General features: G+C 47.4%; 1 protein-coding gene across 4 annotated transcripts in view; it reads right to left on the bottom strand.

Annotated features, from left to right (window-relative positions):
* TOX2 (TOX high mobility group box family member 2) overlaps positions 1–15,555 on the bottom strand; it is a 132,385-nt gene that overhangs the window by 36,271 nt on the left and 80,559 nt on the right. For all 4 annotated transcript variants that reach the window (XM_036902223.2, XM_036902222.2, XM_036902224.2 and 1 more), the window contains one exon: positions 10,531–10,776. In XM_036902223.2, coding sequence (XP_036758118.1) covers positions 10,531–10,776 — 246 coding nt within the window. The remainder of the gene's footprint in view (positions 1–10,530; positions 10,777–15,555) is intronic.

Genomic DNA, 15,555 nt, shown 5'->3' with positions numbered 1-15,555 from the left:
TATTAGCACATTTGATTCTCACAACCACTCCATGGGGTAAATAGCACCATCTCCATCTTACGTGAGGCTCAGAGAGGAAGAGTAACACCCAACATCACCCACCAGGACAGAACAGGGACTCCAGGACTCCAGACTCTGGTAAGTACTACTGCTTGGACACCAGGCTGCCACCATCACAGCCAAGGCCTCAGCCCAACCCAGCAGGTGTGCTGAAATCTCCCACCAGATGCTTTTCTCCTCAAAATACTCTTGGCTCCTTGGCACCAATAGTGCACTGATGCTCTCTTCTGGAGCCTTAATATTTAGATGGGTTTTATTTGTCTTGCTGCCTTTCATAAAGCCTCTGAGTTCTAAATGGACAAAGCCACAAGATGAGAGAAAGAGCGCATGAGACTTTTTATTATCCAGCCAGAGCAGGGGGAAAATGACTCCAATAGATCTCAAGTTTTATGTGCTCCAGACATTCTGCGGAGCCAGAGATGGTTTCTCAGCAATGCTGATGGTACATTAAAAGCTCATTTTCCCAAACATGGTACTGAATATGCACTCAGAGGAAAGAGCCATTATACCGGGTAATATCGAAGCTGCAGCTGATGAATGTTGCTGTGATTTTCCCTGAATTCTCCCTTGTGACTCGGGAGCAGGTCTCAGAGGGAAAAGTACTCCCCAGGCTTGGCATCTTGCCCAGAATGGAAGTTAAATGCCTGGCCCTTGCACTCTTCGAGGCCACACGGTCACGGCTCCGATTAGGGGTGTGGCAGGGGGTGGAGAGGATGAGCACCAGAGGGCACCTCAGTGATCATAAAACACTGCAAACTGTTTTTCAAATCCCAGCAGAACAGGAGCCAACTGGGCCTGAATAAGAAGTCCCATACCGGTGTAAAGTTTTCTCCCTCAGGCTTCTGCTGCTGTTCTCTGGCCGCTAAGGTCCAGCCTCAAGGCCACCACCTCTAGGAAGCCTTCCCTGCTACTACTGTCCTCTGAGCTCCTCAGTACTCATCTGTTCCTGGTTCCAGGCTAACACCTCACACTTCACGCTGTGGTTACTTAGGAACACAAATGGCTTGACTCAGAGTCGGGTAGAGTGGGTCTCAATCCTGGTTGGCTCACTCCTTTGCTGATTCATTTACTCATTCACTCATGCATGTGAAGGCCGTACACGCTAAATATTGGGTATGCAGGCTGGGGAGTCAGCCTGCCCGGCTTCACATCTTGGTGCCACCATTTGATAGTGATCTACCTCTCTGTGCCTCTGTTTTCTCATCTGTAAAATGGCAATAGTAACAGCATCCCCTTCTCAGGGTGAAGGATTAAGTGAGATGACATATATAAAGGGTTTCGGTGGGTACCAAGCATTTAATAAGTGCTAAGTAAATGTTAGCAAGACTACAGTCATAGATAATTCATCCATTCATTTAGGAAAAGTCCACCAGGAGGACATAAGTGAGACAAGGTATGGTCCTTGCCCTCCAAGGGCCAAGATAAGGAATCTGTGACCGCAGTGAGTGTGAGCAAAGCCCCAGGGAGCTGGCAGGATGACCCCATTCTTAGAGATGCCCTGCATCGAGGAGCTGCCTGTGCTTGCCTGGCAGGTATGTTGTAAGGCCGAAATGAGACAGCCAGAGGGAAAGCCCTGTGGGCACCAAGCTGGAATCTTGGCTGCCCCTTACCTGTTCCCCTCACCCAGGCTGTGAGTGCCCCGGGGCATTTTGAATCCTCTGTGGCTTAGGTACCACTCTGCAGGCACCATCAGTTCACCCCGTACATGGCACAGAGCACTGGGCTGGCAGCCAGAGGCCTGGGTTCAAGTGCAGCTCTACCTTCCTCTCACGATGTGACCTTGGACAAGGAATCTCTCTTCTTCCTTCCACTCAGACAGCAGACAGACATTGAGGGCTACCTGCTAGCCAGGCCCTTTGCTAGATGCTGGTGCCGGAGAAAGGCAGAAGCCACAGACCCAGTCTTTAGGCCGTCCCAGGCTGGTAGGGCAGACTGATAAATGGACCTATTTCCACGAAGTCAGACTGATGCCACCTTTATTTAAATTTTTGATATATACTGTTCACATGTTTTTTTGTAGTAACTTTGATTTTTAAAATGTTCTAAGCTATTATTTATCTAGATTACTGAACTTCTTGGTACTCTCTTAAATTTTGGGATTGAGGCAAGTACCCCACCCTACTCCCAGCCCACAGGATCCAGAGAGTCTCAGAAAGAAGGTGACTTCTGAATTGGGTCCTAACATAGGAATAGGAGTTCACCAGGGGGCAGAGCCTTCTAAGCAGAAGGAACCAGCATACAGTGGTTTCTTAGCCAGGGTACACTTTGTCCCCCAGGGGACATTTGCAAAGACTGGAGATGTTTCTTATGTGCTCTGGACTGGGAAAGCGCAACTAGAGGCCAGGAATAGTGGGTAGAGGCCAGGGATGCTACTAGCATCTCACAGTGTGCCCAGGACAGCCCCCCATCACAGAAAATTATCCTGCCCCGAATGTCGGTAGTGCTGAGACACCCCATACTAAAGCACAAAGGTGTGAAACCTCACGGCATCATGCTCCCTCAGGCTGACCCCTCGGCCTCTCTAAGCCTCAGCTTCTGTATCTGAAGTACAACAATGGGATGCTGGTAGGAGGCAATGGCACGGAGTCTGCACACAGCAGGTGCTCAATAAACATGCTCCCTCCTTTCCCACTTTGAACACACCTCAAATTTTACAGCAAACAGTTCTCAAAAGAGACAGCATCCCCAGGTTCCACAGAAAACTAGGACATGGAAAAGAATACATTTTATTCTTTGGTGACCTTTCTCTTAGTGAAACCCATGAGTCTTATCTCTCAACAAACGGGAGGCTGTTCGCAGAGGACCAGCCTGTGTGCAGGCTTATCACAGGCCTGAGTTTTAACAGGGAGTGAGTTTGTATGGCCGAGTTATAAACCTTGGCAAAAACCATTTTTAAACTTAAAAAACGCTGACAGGTTCTTAACTACTATAGCTGCTAAATTAAGCATGAGGGATGGAGTGGGGGGTGGGGGAGTGGGAAAGAAAACAAAAGTGCCCTAAAAGAGTTAGTGGAGGTAAAATAATGTTCATTAAAAATAGAAAAACAAACACACGCAAAAATCTTTTGTGTTCAACTTCACACTCGTACATCATAATGTTCCAGTAAAAGGCCATTTCCCCCTGAGATAATAAAAGAATTGAATTTTTCCTTATCGGTCATCTATTTTTCTAGCTGAAGCTATTACTCCCGCTCTGGGGTTGCTAGGCAACAAGAAATATTAATAGCAGCTTTTATTAGCTTAGCTTTTGCAGCCGAGTACCAGAATGAGAAAATGGGAAACATAAATGTGTTACATAAATCTTTCAACCTTTCAGAGCCGGTGTTAGTCTCTGTTTTCATAATGATTTATTGAAGTGATGGTTCATTTATGAGAAAAAGGAGTGCGGGATAAGAAAACGGAGCAGTCCCCTGAAGGAGTGTTTGAAAATAAATAATTATAGCAGGGGAGCAAAAGCTGTTTAAAGCCATTTTTCTGAGTTTTATAAAATGTAAAAAGACATATTTCTTTCGCTTAGTGACTGAAAAACAGAGGTGGGGAGGTGTTTCGTCCCAACTCTGCTGAATATAAAGAAGCCTCTGGTTATTCCCATTTAAGATTCTCAGAGGCCTATTTGAGAGATCAGCAGCCCCACTCCCATCTTCAGAGGGAAATTAGGCAAAAATGTGGCACCTGGGAAAGGCCTAAGCTGGAGGGGCCCCTGCGGACACCCTGCTATTAGTACTAAGATGGGTCCAGCCCTTGTTCGTACAGCCAAGAGGAGTTGGGTCTGCGGCCCTTGTGTTCTTGGCAAGCAGCGGAATTATCACTTAGCTGTTGCTCTCCAGCTCCGAGCCTGGCGGGTGTCCTGGTGTGAGTGACAGGCCCGTCCCCAGCCCACCCTCTCAGGGGGCTATCCCTGACCCCAGCCCCTCAGCCTCTGACTGCTTTTCCCAACACCCACCTCTTGGACCAGCCTCTGCTGGTGAGACAACCTGACCACCAGGCACCCCAGCAGGTCAAGCTGGACAAACGTAGAGATGAGGCTGAAGCCATCCCAACTCCATCAGCGAAATGAATGAAATAACAAAGTGGCTTTCATCTACTGAATGCCTCCTGTACACCAGGTACCAGGCTGCGTACTTTTTCTACATCCAATTATTGAATCTTCACAGGTTCCTATGAGGCAAATAACTTTATTTCCATTTGACAGATGAAAAAAGTGAGGCTCAGGGAAGATTAACCCCCCCATTCTGAGTCACAGGGTGGGAGGGTAACAAATGGCAGAGGGTTTTGAACTTAGGTCAGCCTAACCCCAGAGCCCATGCTCCTAACTACTAGGTGACACTATATGTCAAGAAAACAAAAAACACATAAAACCAAACATTATGAAAGTAGATTACAAAAATGGCTCAAAATTCCTGCCCTCCCTGCTTCTACGGCTTTCCGCCATTTCTCCCTTCCAAAAGTGGGGTCTATTTCTCTACTCCCTGAATCTGGGCTTGGCCATGTGACTTGCTTTGGTGAATGGGACATTAGCAAATGTGATGCAAGCAGAGGTTTGAAAAGTGATTGCACATTGGGGTTTATCCTTTCTCGGCATCGTTGGGAACCCTGTGACCACTGCCATGTGAACAAGCCCAGGCCACCATGTGATGAGAGACCTGTGGCCAAGTCATCCCCACTGGCCCCAGCTGACATGGGCCAGCTGCCAAGATGTGAACATGGCCATCCTGGATGTGCAGCCCAGTTGGGCTGCAGGCCTAACCCAGAATTCAGCCAAGCCAGTTTAGATAACAGGAACTGTCTTACTGACCCACAGAATCATGAGAAATAGTAAAATTTCATTGTTACTTTAAGCCATTTAGGGGTGGGATGGTTTGCTACACAGCAAAAACTGACTGATGAAGTCATTAAACAAAAAAGATATTATGTATCAAGAGCAATAAAGTGAACAGGTTGAACTAGGGGGTCTCTACTGTCCACAGTGGCTCAGAAATCCAGAGACCAAAGATTGGGGGTCTTTGGTTCCTTTTGCTCAGATGCAGGAGGGGATCCCCTGCATCTCAACTTGTGAGAATCAAATAGAGGTAGGTCAGGTCTCGGGGGTGGGGGAGGATAAGGCAAGGAAGGGAGGAGAGCGAGAGAGAGGAGGTTAGAGGGGAGGAGAAAAGAACACAAAGAGAAGGGGATAGGTATTAGGGGTGAATTAAGGGCCTCCCAGAGTCAACACACAGGCCCTGCTGCTGTGCTCTGGGCCCTGCCCCCAGGCTTTCTCTCACGGAACCACCTCTAAAGCAAGGGGCTGAAGCGGCAGCTAAGACACTGCCGAGCCCCCTCCCCAACAGCCGACCCCAGGACCAGCCTGGGAAGACCCTTCACTAGGCATGGGGTCCTGGGCCATGACCCCTAGCCCTCTTGGTGCGGGGAGAAGTCCTGGCAAGATGCTTTGAGACAGGGACCTAGAGCACAAAGGATATAAAACAGTCTAGCCCTCTGGATTTTGAGCCAAGTTGATAAGATTTGAGTCCCGCAGGCCACTGGTGTGTGTGGTGGTGGTCATGGAGGGTCGAGCCAACCTCGAACTCATACTTGCCCAGTGTGTCATGCAGACAAAGCAATTATTCCTACTTTCCTACTTGTGAGTTCTCCAGAGCTGGCATCTCAATCCACATTCCATAGATGGGAAAGCTGAGGCTGGGAGAGAAGGGACTTGTCCAAGGTCCCAGAGAAAGCAAATCAGTCAATGCCAGAGGGGAATGCGGAATGACAGCTGTGCACCACCCCGGTGCTAACTGGAGCCCAAGACTGGATGACACAGCCCTGGTGACCCACAGGGCTTGGTTTAGGGGAAACCCCGTATTTCCCAGAACCCACAGCTGGTGTGGGGACAGCTTTGCCAGAACTCACTTCCCTCCAGACACTTGCCCAAGGCTCTCCCAGGAGCTTCTCTGTTCTTGCAAAAGGTGCAGGTTTCCTGGGAACTTGTCTGGGAGCATCAGGCTTTGTCCCTTCCCAGGTAAATGCCTCTCTGGGTAAGCCAGGACCATAAGCTCAAACATTTCCTTGGATCCCAAGGATGACTCCAAAATAAATTATTTCAGACTTAACAGGGGCTGCTTAATAAATTCTGTTCTTCTGGTTTCTTTGGGTATTTTAGAAACTGATTTATACATACAATATCTCTCTCAAAATGAGACAATCAACACAGGATAAAATTATTGAGTTATGAAAATAGGGGTCAGATGGAGGTACAGTGCTTTAAATTAAACCAGCAAAAGGTATCTTTCTTACTAAATTGACTCTTTTTGTCTTGGAAATGAATGTTTAATCAGTTAAGATGCTGAAGTCGAGAGAGAAGCCTTAAGCATATTTAATTTTGTAAAAGGGGCCCGTTTCCTACACTGTACAGGATTCCTGCCCACAGCCATACCTTTAAAGCAGAAGGGCTGGCTGCCATGTATGACAGGAGGCTGCCATAGGCCGGCACAGGGGACCAGAAGGAATCAGTGGCCTCTGGGATGAAAGCCAAGGGAGCCTGGCATTAGTGAGATAGTTGTCAAATGCCCTGGCCTCGCCCGACCCCCCCCAGGGACAACATCCTTGACACATCTCAGTCTGTGCAAATAGCATCTGTATCATCCTGACCAGCAGGGCATCCTCTGTCCCACCTGTGGCCCTACAGCCCAGCCACTCCATCCCTTGGGCACCTGGTAATACTGAGAGGTATATGGTAAGGGACAGAGCTGGGTTTGAATTCTGGTTTCATTGCTTAATAGCTGTGTGCCATTCATTCATAAAATACTTATGGAACCTACTATGTGTCACTTCCTAAAGGAGTCTCTTCTCAGTACACACAGCACCATTGACTAATCCTATCAGAGCATTTACTGCTTTTTCAGAAATGGAGCCCTCACCTGTCTCTCTACCTGCACCAGGAGTTCCTCAAAGGATACCTCATAGATCCAGGGCTCAGAACGATGCCTGGTACCCAGTAGATGCTAAAGGCTGCTGCTGTGCAGCTGATCACTGGAGGAGGTTGAAAAGTGGCCCCTAAATTTAGCAGGTCCTAATCCCTGGAGCTTGTAAATGTTACTGTACTGGTGGAGAAAAGAGTCTTTGCGGGTGTGATTTCAGTTAAGACTGTTGAGATGGGGGGATGATCCTGGATTATCCCTAATGCCCTAAATGCCATCACAAGTGTCCTTATAAGAAAGGCAGAGGGAGATTTCAAGGCCAGGAGAGAAGGTGTGAAGACAAGCAGAGATTGGAGTGATGTGGCCACAAGCCAAGGATGGTTGGCAACCACTAGCAGCTAGAGAAGCAAGGGACAGATCCTCCCCAGAGCTTCTGGAACAAGCTCATCCCTCCTGAAAACTTGATCTCAGCCCAGTGATCCTCATGTCACTTTCTAGCCTCCAGAGCTGAGAGAGAAACAACTTCTGGTTGTTTTAAGCCACCAAGTCTGTGGCATGCGGCAGTTAGAGTAGCCACAGGAAACTAAGACAATCACCTACCTGCTCTGAGGCCCCATTTCCTCCTCCCAGTGATACCTGCCTCACTCGCTGGCTAGGAGCATGGTGTGAGAAGATGCTTGCGAAGTCTTCTGCATGGTGCTCGACACCTGGCAGGCGATGACCCCAATGCCAACACCACCATGCAGTGTGCACCTTCACACGCACACAGACACACACCTGCATCCTGCAGCTCGCACATACTTTAAAAATTTGTCTTAAGGGCACCCGTCTCTCTTTGCCAGATAATCCCAGTGGATGGACACATTCCAACCCACTTTCCCAGTTAGTCCAGTAGCCATCCCCTGGGTAAAATGGTTTGGCTTATCTGTCATTACATAACGAAGGGATATAAAACTCAGTGAACCCTTGAAAACTCTAATGGAAGAATTAAAGCATCTGAACTCGTGAAGCATTTTTAACCTGAGCTAGTTTTAAAGAAATCTGGAAAATGACCGCAAAGTGCCTATTTGGACCGAGCCCAACAAAAGCATTTCCTAAGAGGAGTGATCAGGGGGTCATCTTTGATAAACAGATGACATCCCTTATAATTATCAGAGTGATTACAACCAGGTGGCCTGACAAAGATGCCTGAGAGTATCGGCAAGCTGTTCCTTTAGGTAAATGAGACTTATGGGAAAACACCGCCATTTGGTTATAGTGGGAATTCACTTTTATAACTAATATTAACAATAGCAAACATTCCCTGATTGTTTACCCTCCGCCAGACATTTGCTGAGACTTTACATACATTATCTCCGCCACGCTTCACCGCCACCTCAAGGCGGTTACTGACTCCAGGGAAACTGAAGCTCCGGAGGTGGAATCAGGATCTAATGACACAGGAACGGAGGAGGCCCGCGGGACGCCAGAGCCACACACTAGCCCCGACGCCACACTGCCTCCACTGACTGCCAGGGACCAAAGGCCAGGGACCGTGCGGCTCAGGGCCGCAGCCATCCTCCTCCCTGCATTCACCAGCCTCCCCGAGGCACACGCCACAGGTGCCTGCCAGGCCCCACCCTTGCCTGTGTCCCCATAAATCCCAAACTTCGACAGTCTGGACGATTGAAGTTTTGGTAGGAAATTTGCTGGGCAAGCGGCTAAGGTATAAACATTCTAACGAAGTGGAATTAAAACCATATGCTGTGCAATCTTCAGGTCTCTGAGAGAGAGAAGAGGAAGCTGAGAGCATACATTATTGATGGGCCCCAAGGAAAGTAGCCCTGAAGAAATGGAGCATCGATTTCCCCAGAGCACTTGAGTCAGACCTCAAACATTATAAAAGGTGAAGCTTGAGTTGGCTTCCTCCACCCCTTCCCTCTCTTTTCTCCTTTCATTTTTCACCTAGATTTTTTTTTAATGTAATGTGGCTCACAAAAACACATAGAATACACCAGTTTTTTTAAGCAAGGATATTTGGTGGTAATAAGAATAAATAATAATAAAGATTATATAAATAAAATACAGCCAAAATTGTTAGAATACGAACTGTATGCCCAAGGGTCCCCGGTCTCTGCTAGAACTGGGTCACGAATTTGCCTGTGGCTTCTCAGCAGCTTCTGCAGAGATAAACATGGTCCACCCAAGACACGTGGAATTCTGATAATAAAACAATTACGTGGTCCTCAGGTCCACAGTTAAGTGCCACAGGTGTGTTTGTGGCCCAAGCTGAGGAAATCAGTGATTGCTTCTTGCTAGACACAGTGGTTGGTCCAGCCGTACTCCATCACGGGAGTCCTCGGGAGACCCAAGGTGCCACCTGCCGGAGGCGCCAGGGGTGACGCTGGCTGCCAGCTGCCACCGCGCCTGCTGTGTGGAGTGTGGACGGGAGAGGGCCCTAAAGACAAGGACACTGCTCGGGTTCCTGGATCCAGCTGTACCTGAAGCCCCTCGCCCACCCCTGGGCATGTCAGACTTTTTCTACTTATGCCTGTGTTTGGTTCCCTTCACTTAGGGATGAAATGAAGAGCTGTGACTAGATACTTAACTGTGAGGGAAAAAGCAAAAACAAACACAAATCACAATTATTCAGGGGAAGTACTGGATTCCCCTTAAGGAACTTTTTCTGTTATACAAAAAATGCTCTACTGGTTGGTCTTTCATAAATCTTGATTGTTCAAAGCAGCTGTTAGGCTAAATCATACTTGTCTTTAGCATAGGTTTCAGGACCCTTAGGACCCAGGCCCGGCAGTGTTTTCACCTCTTCTCTCCCTCCTTGGCTCCAGGCCCTTTCTCTCCTGCCCAATAGAAAAATGACCCATGTGGCTTTCCCAAGGATGCCATGAGCCCTCCTGCTTCTGGCTTTTGTACATGTTGTTCCCCAGCCGGGAAGGTCCTTTCCCGTCCTTGTCTCCTGCCAAATTTCTACCTATTCCGAAAAATTTAACTCAGCAATCACCCCCTTCCCTGGCAGCTAAACAAGGCACAATATTCTAAAAAATAAGATGATTCTATTTATGTGGAATGTTCAGAATAGGCAAATATGTAGAGACAGAAGGTAGATGAGTGGTTGCCTAGGGCTAGGGGTGGTGGAGGGGGGGGAGTGATGGCCAAGGGGTATAGGGTTTCTTTTTGGGGATGATGAAATGTTCTCAAATGGATTGTGTTGATGGTCACACAACTGTGAATATACTAAGAGCTACTGAGTTGTACGCTTTAAATGGGGGGATTGTATGGTATGTGAATTATTTATCAAAGTCATTAAAACATAAAAATAAACATTAGATTGTAATATTAAAAATAATGACACAAATAATACCAAGACACTGTAAACAGCTCCAGAAGTAAGCAATGTAAAGATACAAATTTCCCTCCATGCCCACCCCCATATTCTGCAGACCCCCATGCAAGTAAGCAGCTGAGCCCAGACCCTACACATGTGCAAAGGGTCCTTATCAAGACACTGGCATTCTGCTCCCCTCTTAACCCCTTCCCTGCCATAATCAGTGGGAACCATGGAGGTGACAAGGACTCACCGTGGGTAGTTGGCCTGACAGCAGGTGGCTGTCTTGGGCCAGCATGTTGGACACCATGATGGCTGGGAGGTCCATGGCCTGGTAGGAGTAGGCTGGGAGCAGTCCGTTGGGCGTGAGGCCGTGGCACAGTGAGTGGTAGCTGGCTTCGTGGTCCCCCAGGTGCAGGAGGGATGGCTCAGGGAGGTTGGGAGGAGTTATTGGGGGTATCTCATAGTCTTCGTTGCTCTCGTTCTGGCTGTTGTAGGTCTAAAACATCAAAAGAACAAGTTGTTGGGGGTCAGTGTCTTATAACTACATCACATTCTGGGAAGCACCATTATAGCAACAACCATGATAACCTCTTGGCAAAGCACAGAAGAGATGATCCCTCTGCAGGAGAGATGGTCAAGATGGCCCCAGGACCCGGCCAGACGACTCCCCATCCCCACATTGTGTCCCTTCCCACTAGAAGAAGATCTATATATAAAAAATGCTATATATAAAAAACAGTGGGGCTGGTTCCTGTTCAACTGTTTTCTGTTTTCCCATGAGATCTGTCCACCAGAATCCATCTCCCCACACCCACCCACTTCAGACGAGAGACCTCAGGTCTGAGAGGAAAGCGGCCCATCCAAGGTCAGTAGAACGGTTGGGAGTGGAGCAGAAGCATCCTGATGCTCTGCCTGGTGGTCTTCCAGGGCAGCTGGACAACTTTCTCTTGTGCGTTCCCAACACCCAGCCCAACCAGGTCCTCTCCTGGTCTTTCTTGTTTTGGTAAATGGTACAAACATCCCCCCAGGAACACAAATAGAAGCCATATTGGACACCTTCCTTTCTGATCCTGGTTGTTCATTTTTTCCCACCTCACTGCACTGACCAGGAAGCTCCAAGACAATGTTGCATAGAAATAGTGAGACCCTTGCTTTTTCCTTATCTTAAATATCTTAATGTTTTACCACTAAGTTCAGTGTTTACCGTACATTTATGCAGGCATTCTATAACAGGTTGAGGGCTTTCTAGTTTGTCAAGATGGTATTTATTTTTCTTGTCATTGTGCATGGATTTTTAATTTTATTGAACTCTTTTTCCCTCCATCTACTGAAAGGCTCAAATGACTTTTCTCCTTGAATTCAGTTAATCCGGTAAATTGCTTCACTTGGTATTTCTAATGTTAGAACAACTTTGCGTTTCTGGAATAAGCCCTACTTGGTTAAGATGTATTGTTATTTTTATGCACTATTGGATTTTGAATGCTGATATTTTGTTCAGGATTTTTGCCTCTAGGTCATGAGTGAGATTGGCCTGTAATATTCCTTTTTCACACTGTCTTTTTGAATTTTGATATCCCGCCAGGGGAATCATTCCTCCTTTTCCGGATTTTGAGAGAGATTATACCTAGAAGAAGAAATTGGAAGATGAACCCAAGAAGACATGGAAGAGAAGCTGCGAGACACAGAGGACAACGTAAAGGTGCCTAAAGGACGTCTGTTCAGTCAGCATGAATTCTGGAGGAAGAAAAGTAGGAGAGCGGGGAGAGGAATAGGTGAAGAAATCATGGCTGGGAATATTCCAGAACTGATGAAGGACACCAAAGGTTTTGGTGACTATAATTGTAAGTATTACAATGATCATAATATATAATGTGTAAAGGGGGGGAACCCAATAAATCACAATAGCATATGAGAAATAACATCTAACATCCTTGTATTCTTTAATAAATTAAGTATGTGTGTTAAAAGAGCCAGGGTACTTGAAGTCAATACAATACCTGGTCCTTGACAGGCAGGCTCTCTGTACACGTTTGTTGGATGGGGTCACTGGGTGGTGGGTACGGAGGGGACTGGAGGAGAGCGATGGTGAGAGCAGGGGACACATGGTATGTGAACACCAGCTGGCATCAAGGCCTTTCTCCTCAGACGAGGTACCCCATCACAATTCCCTGGGGAAGAGGCCAGGCCTGTCCTGTGTATTTACAGAAACATGCTCTGAGAGGGTGTGCAACTTGCCACATGCCCACACCTTGGACACTTGCTCATTGGCTCCCTCTGCAGGGCTGTTGTGGGATTATTCCCCACACGGATAAACTTCAGTCCAGGAAGAGGGGACTGTGCTGGTGGCAAAGGGTATTTGGAGCCATCAGAAATAGGAGCCAGTCTTCTGACCCCAGGGTCTGGCTCTTTCCTACCATGTAAAGGTGCTTCCAAGAGCTGGACCAGGATTCAGGAGACTTGGGCCAGGGAAGGTGTGCACAGGTTTGGGGACTAACCCCTGCCCCACTGCATCATAAGCACATCCCAAAGTTATATTTCTCTTACTGCCTGATCTTAGCTGGTCATTGCCCCTCTCTGGGGTCCATTTCCCCATCTGCATAAAGGGGGAGGGAGGATGGCTTCATCCATCTCTCAAGTTCCATGGCTAAGTATATTAGCTACTCAAGCAACATCCATGGCATTTGAATCTAATTCGATCCTACAGCTGGTGCCTGGGTGTAAGAATGGCCAGGAGAGGGGACCCAAGGAAGACACAGTCCTTCCTGAGCAGGCACGCATAGGTGGAAACAACATCCCGGTAGGTCTCAGCTCTGCTAGAAACAGTTTCCTTGAACATTTTTCTTCAATCAAGGAATATAAATATTCCTTGATGGAAATTGTGCAAGACGCAAACATTTAACAAACATTTAATGTATTTAATTCTTACAACAACCCTATGAAGAAGGTTCTGTTATTATATGCCCATTTTACAGATGTAGAAACTAAGGCACAGAGAGGATAATTCATTTGCCTGAAAGTCACACAGACAGAGGTCTTACTCTGGTTACTGCCTCCTCCCCCAGTTTGCACTGTGTCCAAAGGAAGGCAATGTTACCTGTGGCAAGGATGCTGGGACTCTGGGGCCTCATACCCTTAGAGGCAGTGCGAAGTCATGGCTAACTTGAAGGCTTGTGTACCAAGAAACAGGCTTTGGTCTGGCCTTACTATTGATGAGCTTGGGAAAGTAACTTCTCCCTCTAAATTGTGAAGACTGAAAGCACATTTTCTTACACAGGACCCTGATTAATCCTCTTCCTTACTGTCTCTTACCTAGAAAAACAACCCCTATGACTAGTTACTGAAAATAGTTACCAATCACCCATTATATGCTGGATGTGTTATATGCACATCATATCTAATTTTTTTTCTAATTTCTTTTTTCTTCATAATTTCCTGGGTTTGTAATATAGAACTGGTGTGTGTCCTTAATACCCAGGTGTGTCTCTAAGGACCACTTATGTCTCTCTAATTACAAACATGTGTCTAGTATATTCTGGGATGTCTCCCCAATTTCCTAAGTGTGTGTACGCTGACCTGGGGTGTCTCCCTGATTCTCCAGATGAGTCTATCCTGATATAAATGTCTAATTCCCAGGTAGGTCTATCCTGAACTACTTTTTCCAGCTTTATTAAGACATAATTGACAATAACTAATCTCTTATTCTTAAAAGAATGCTGTGTTTATTCCCATTTGACAAATGAGAAAATTGAGATTAGAGGCTTTACCCAGGTTACACCACTAGGAAGTCACTGAGTCTGATCCACTTCTTCTCCTGCTTCTGTGACAACAGCAATCTCTTCCCCTCCCCTCGGAGTCTCTGCCCACTCTCCTCCCAGCACCCACCCCCCAAATAAACACATTCTGAACCCTCCCTGCTTAAAAACTAGTACCTCTCTACTAAAGGGAGAGAGAGAGAGAGAACCCTCAAACATCTTAACATGGCACCCAAGGGTGATAAAAATGCTTTTCAGATTGTATTTTGATGTATTTTGGTATATATATGTGGGTGTTAATGTAATTTCTGCCTTAAGTGCATCTCTTCCAAGACAAGGTTCCCTTAAGTCAAATGGTGTAATTTCGCGGTTAAGGATATGAGAGGTGCAGGATCTGGTGGAGGGAGATCGCTGTGGGGCAGCAGAGGTGAAGGAGAGGAGGGCCCCAAGTAGTCAGAAACGGGTGGCGGACAGGAAGCACTCTGGCCCTCGATGCTTGGCACCTGGCTAGTAAATTCCCCACCCCAGACATGAGTCCCACTGTCACCCCCCTGCACCTCCCAAGGAGAGCTGAGCAGGGCTCTCACCAAATTCACCAGAAATCCTTCTCCCCAGCTCTGTGTGGGGTCTTCCCCCAACTGGGAGCCACTCCCCCCCAGCGTGTTCATTTCCACGATGATTATCTCGCTTTCTCTCCTCAGTCCTCTAGCTCCCACTCTGCCCCTTCGCCCTTTGCAGATAACCAGTCACCTTCTACTTCAAAGGAAAACAAAATAGCTCCAACAACATCCTGACACCAGAACCACAAACTTGCCCACTTGGCACCAACGTGCCTCCTGTTCTGATGCCAGAGGGGTCTCCAGGCTCCCTGCCTGTGTGCGGAATGTCCCCACCACCCTCGTGTTCTCCTCTACCCCAAGGACCCAGGTCACCCCTTCATTACTTAACCTCTCTGTGTCCTCATCTACCCTCACAGTTTCCTCATCTGAGCAAAGACAGTAATAGCAGTATGTACCTCAGGATTGCTGTGGAGTAAATCAATCCACATAAATGCTCAGGTCACTGCCTGGAATGTAGTCGGTGCTCTCAGTGTCCCTTGTTATTGCTGTTGTCAGCCTTGCCCGGAGTTTCAGAGACACTAAAGATCTCCTCCAAGGGCACAGAACCAGTAACCAGCAGCTCATGTGCTCAGTATCCTCACTGGCTTTTCCCACAGTGAATGTTCCTAACGCTTCACACCACAGGGAAACACACTGGGTGAGAAGTGATAGCTGTTCTCAGCCTGACCACCGAGACAGGCTGGGACTGATTGTTTTCAGGTGGAACTCCCACCTGTGTCATATTATCCCAGAAAGCAGAGTCCCAGGGAGACCCCAGGCCCTGCCCACCCTACATCACGACTTCCCTCCTCTCGTTTCCACTCCGCAGTCCCTTGTATGTGCTCCAGATAGGACACCATGACCTGCAATTATTTTTGATTCTTTACATGCCTTTTGTTTGTGTTACCTTCCTCCCAGATCCCA

Source organism: Manis pentadactyla, chromosome 5 (genome assembly GCF_030020395.1).
Source record: "Manis pentadactyla isolate mManPen7 chromosome 5, mManPen7.hap1, whole genome shotgun sequence".
NCBI lineage: Eukaryota > Metazoa > Chordata > Mammalia > Pholidota > Manidae > Manis > Manis pentadactyla.
The sequence above is the reverse complement of the archived record's forward strand: the minus strand, read 5'-3'. Positions and strand labels throughout refer to the sequence as shown.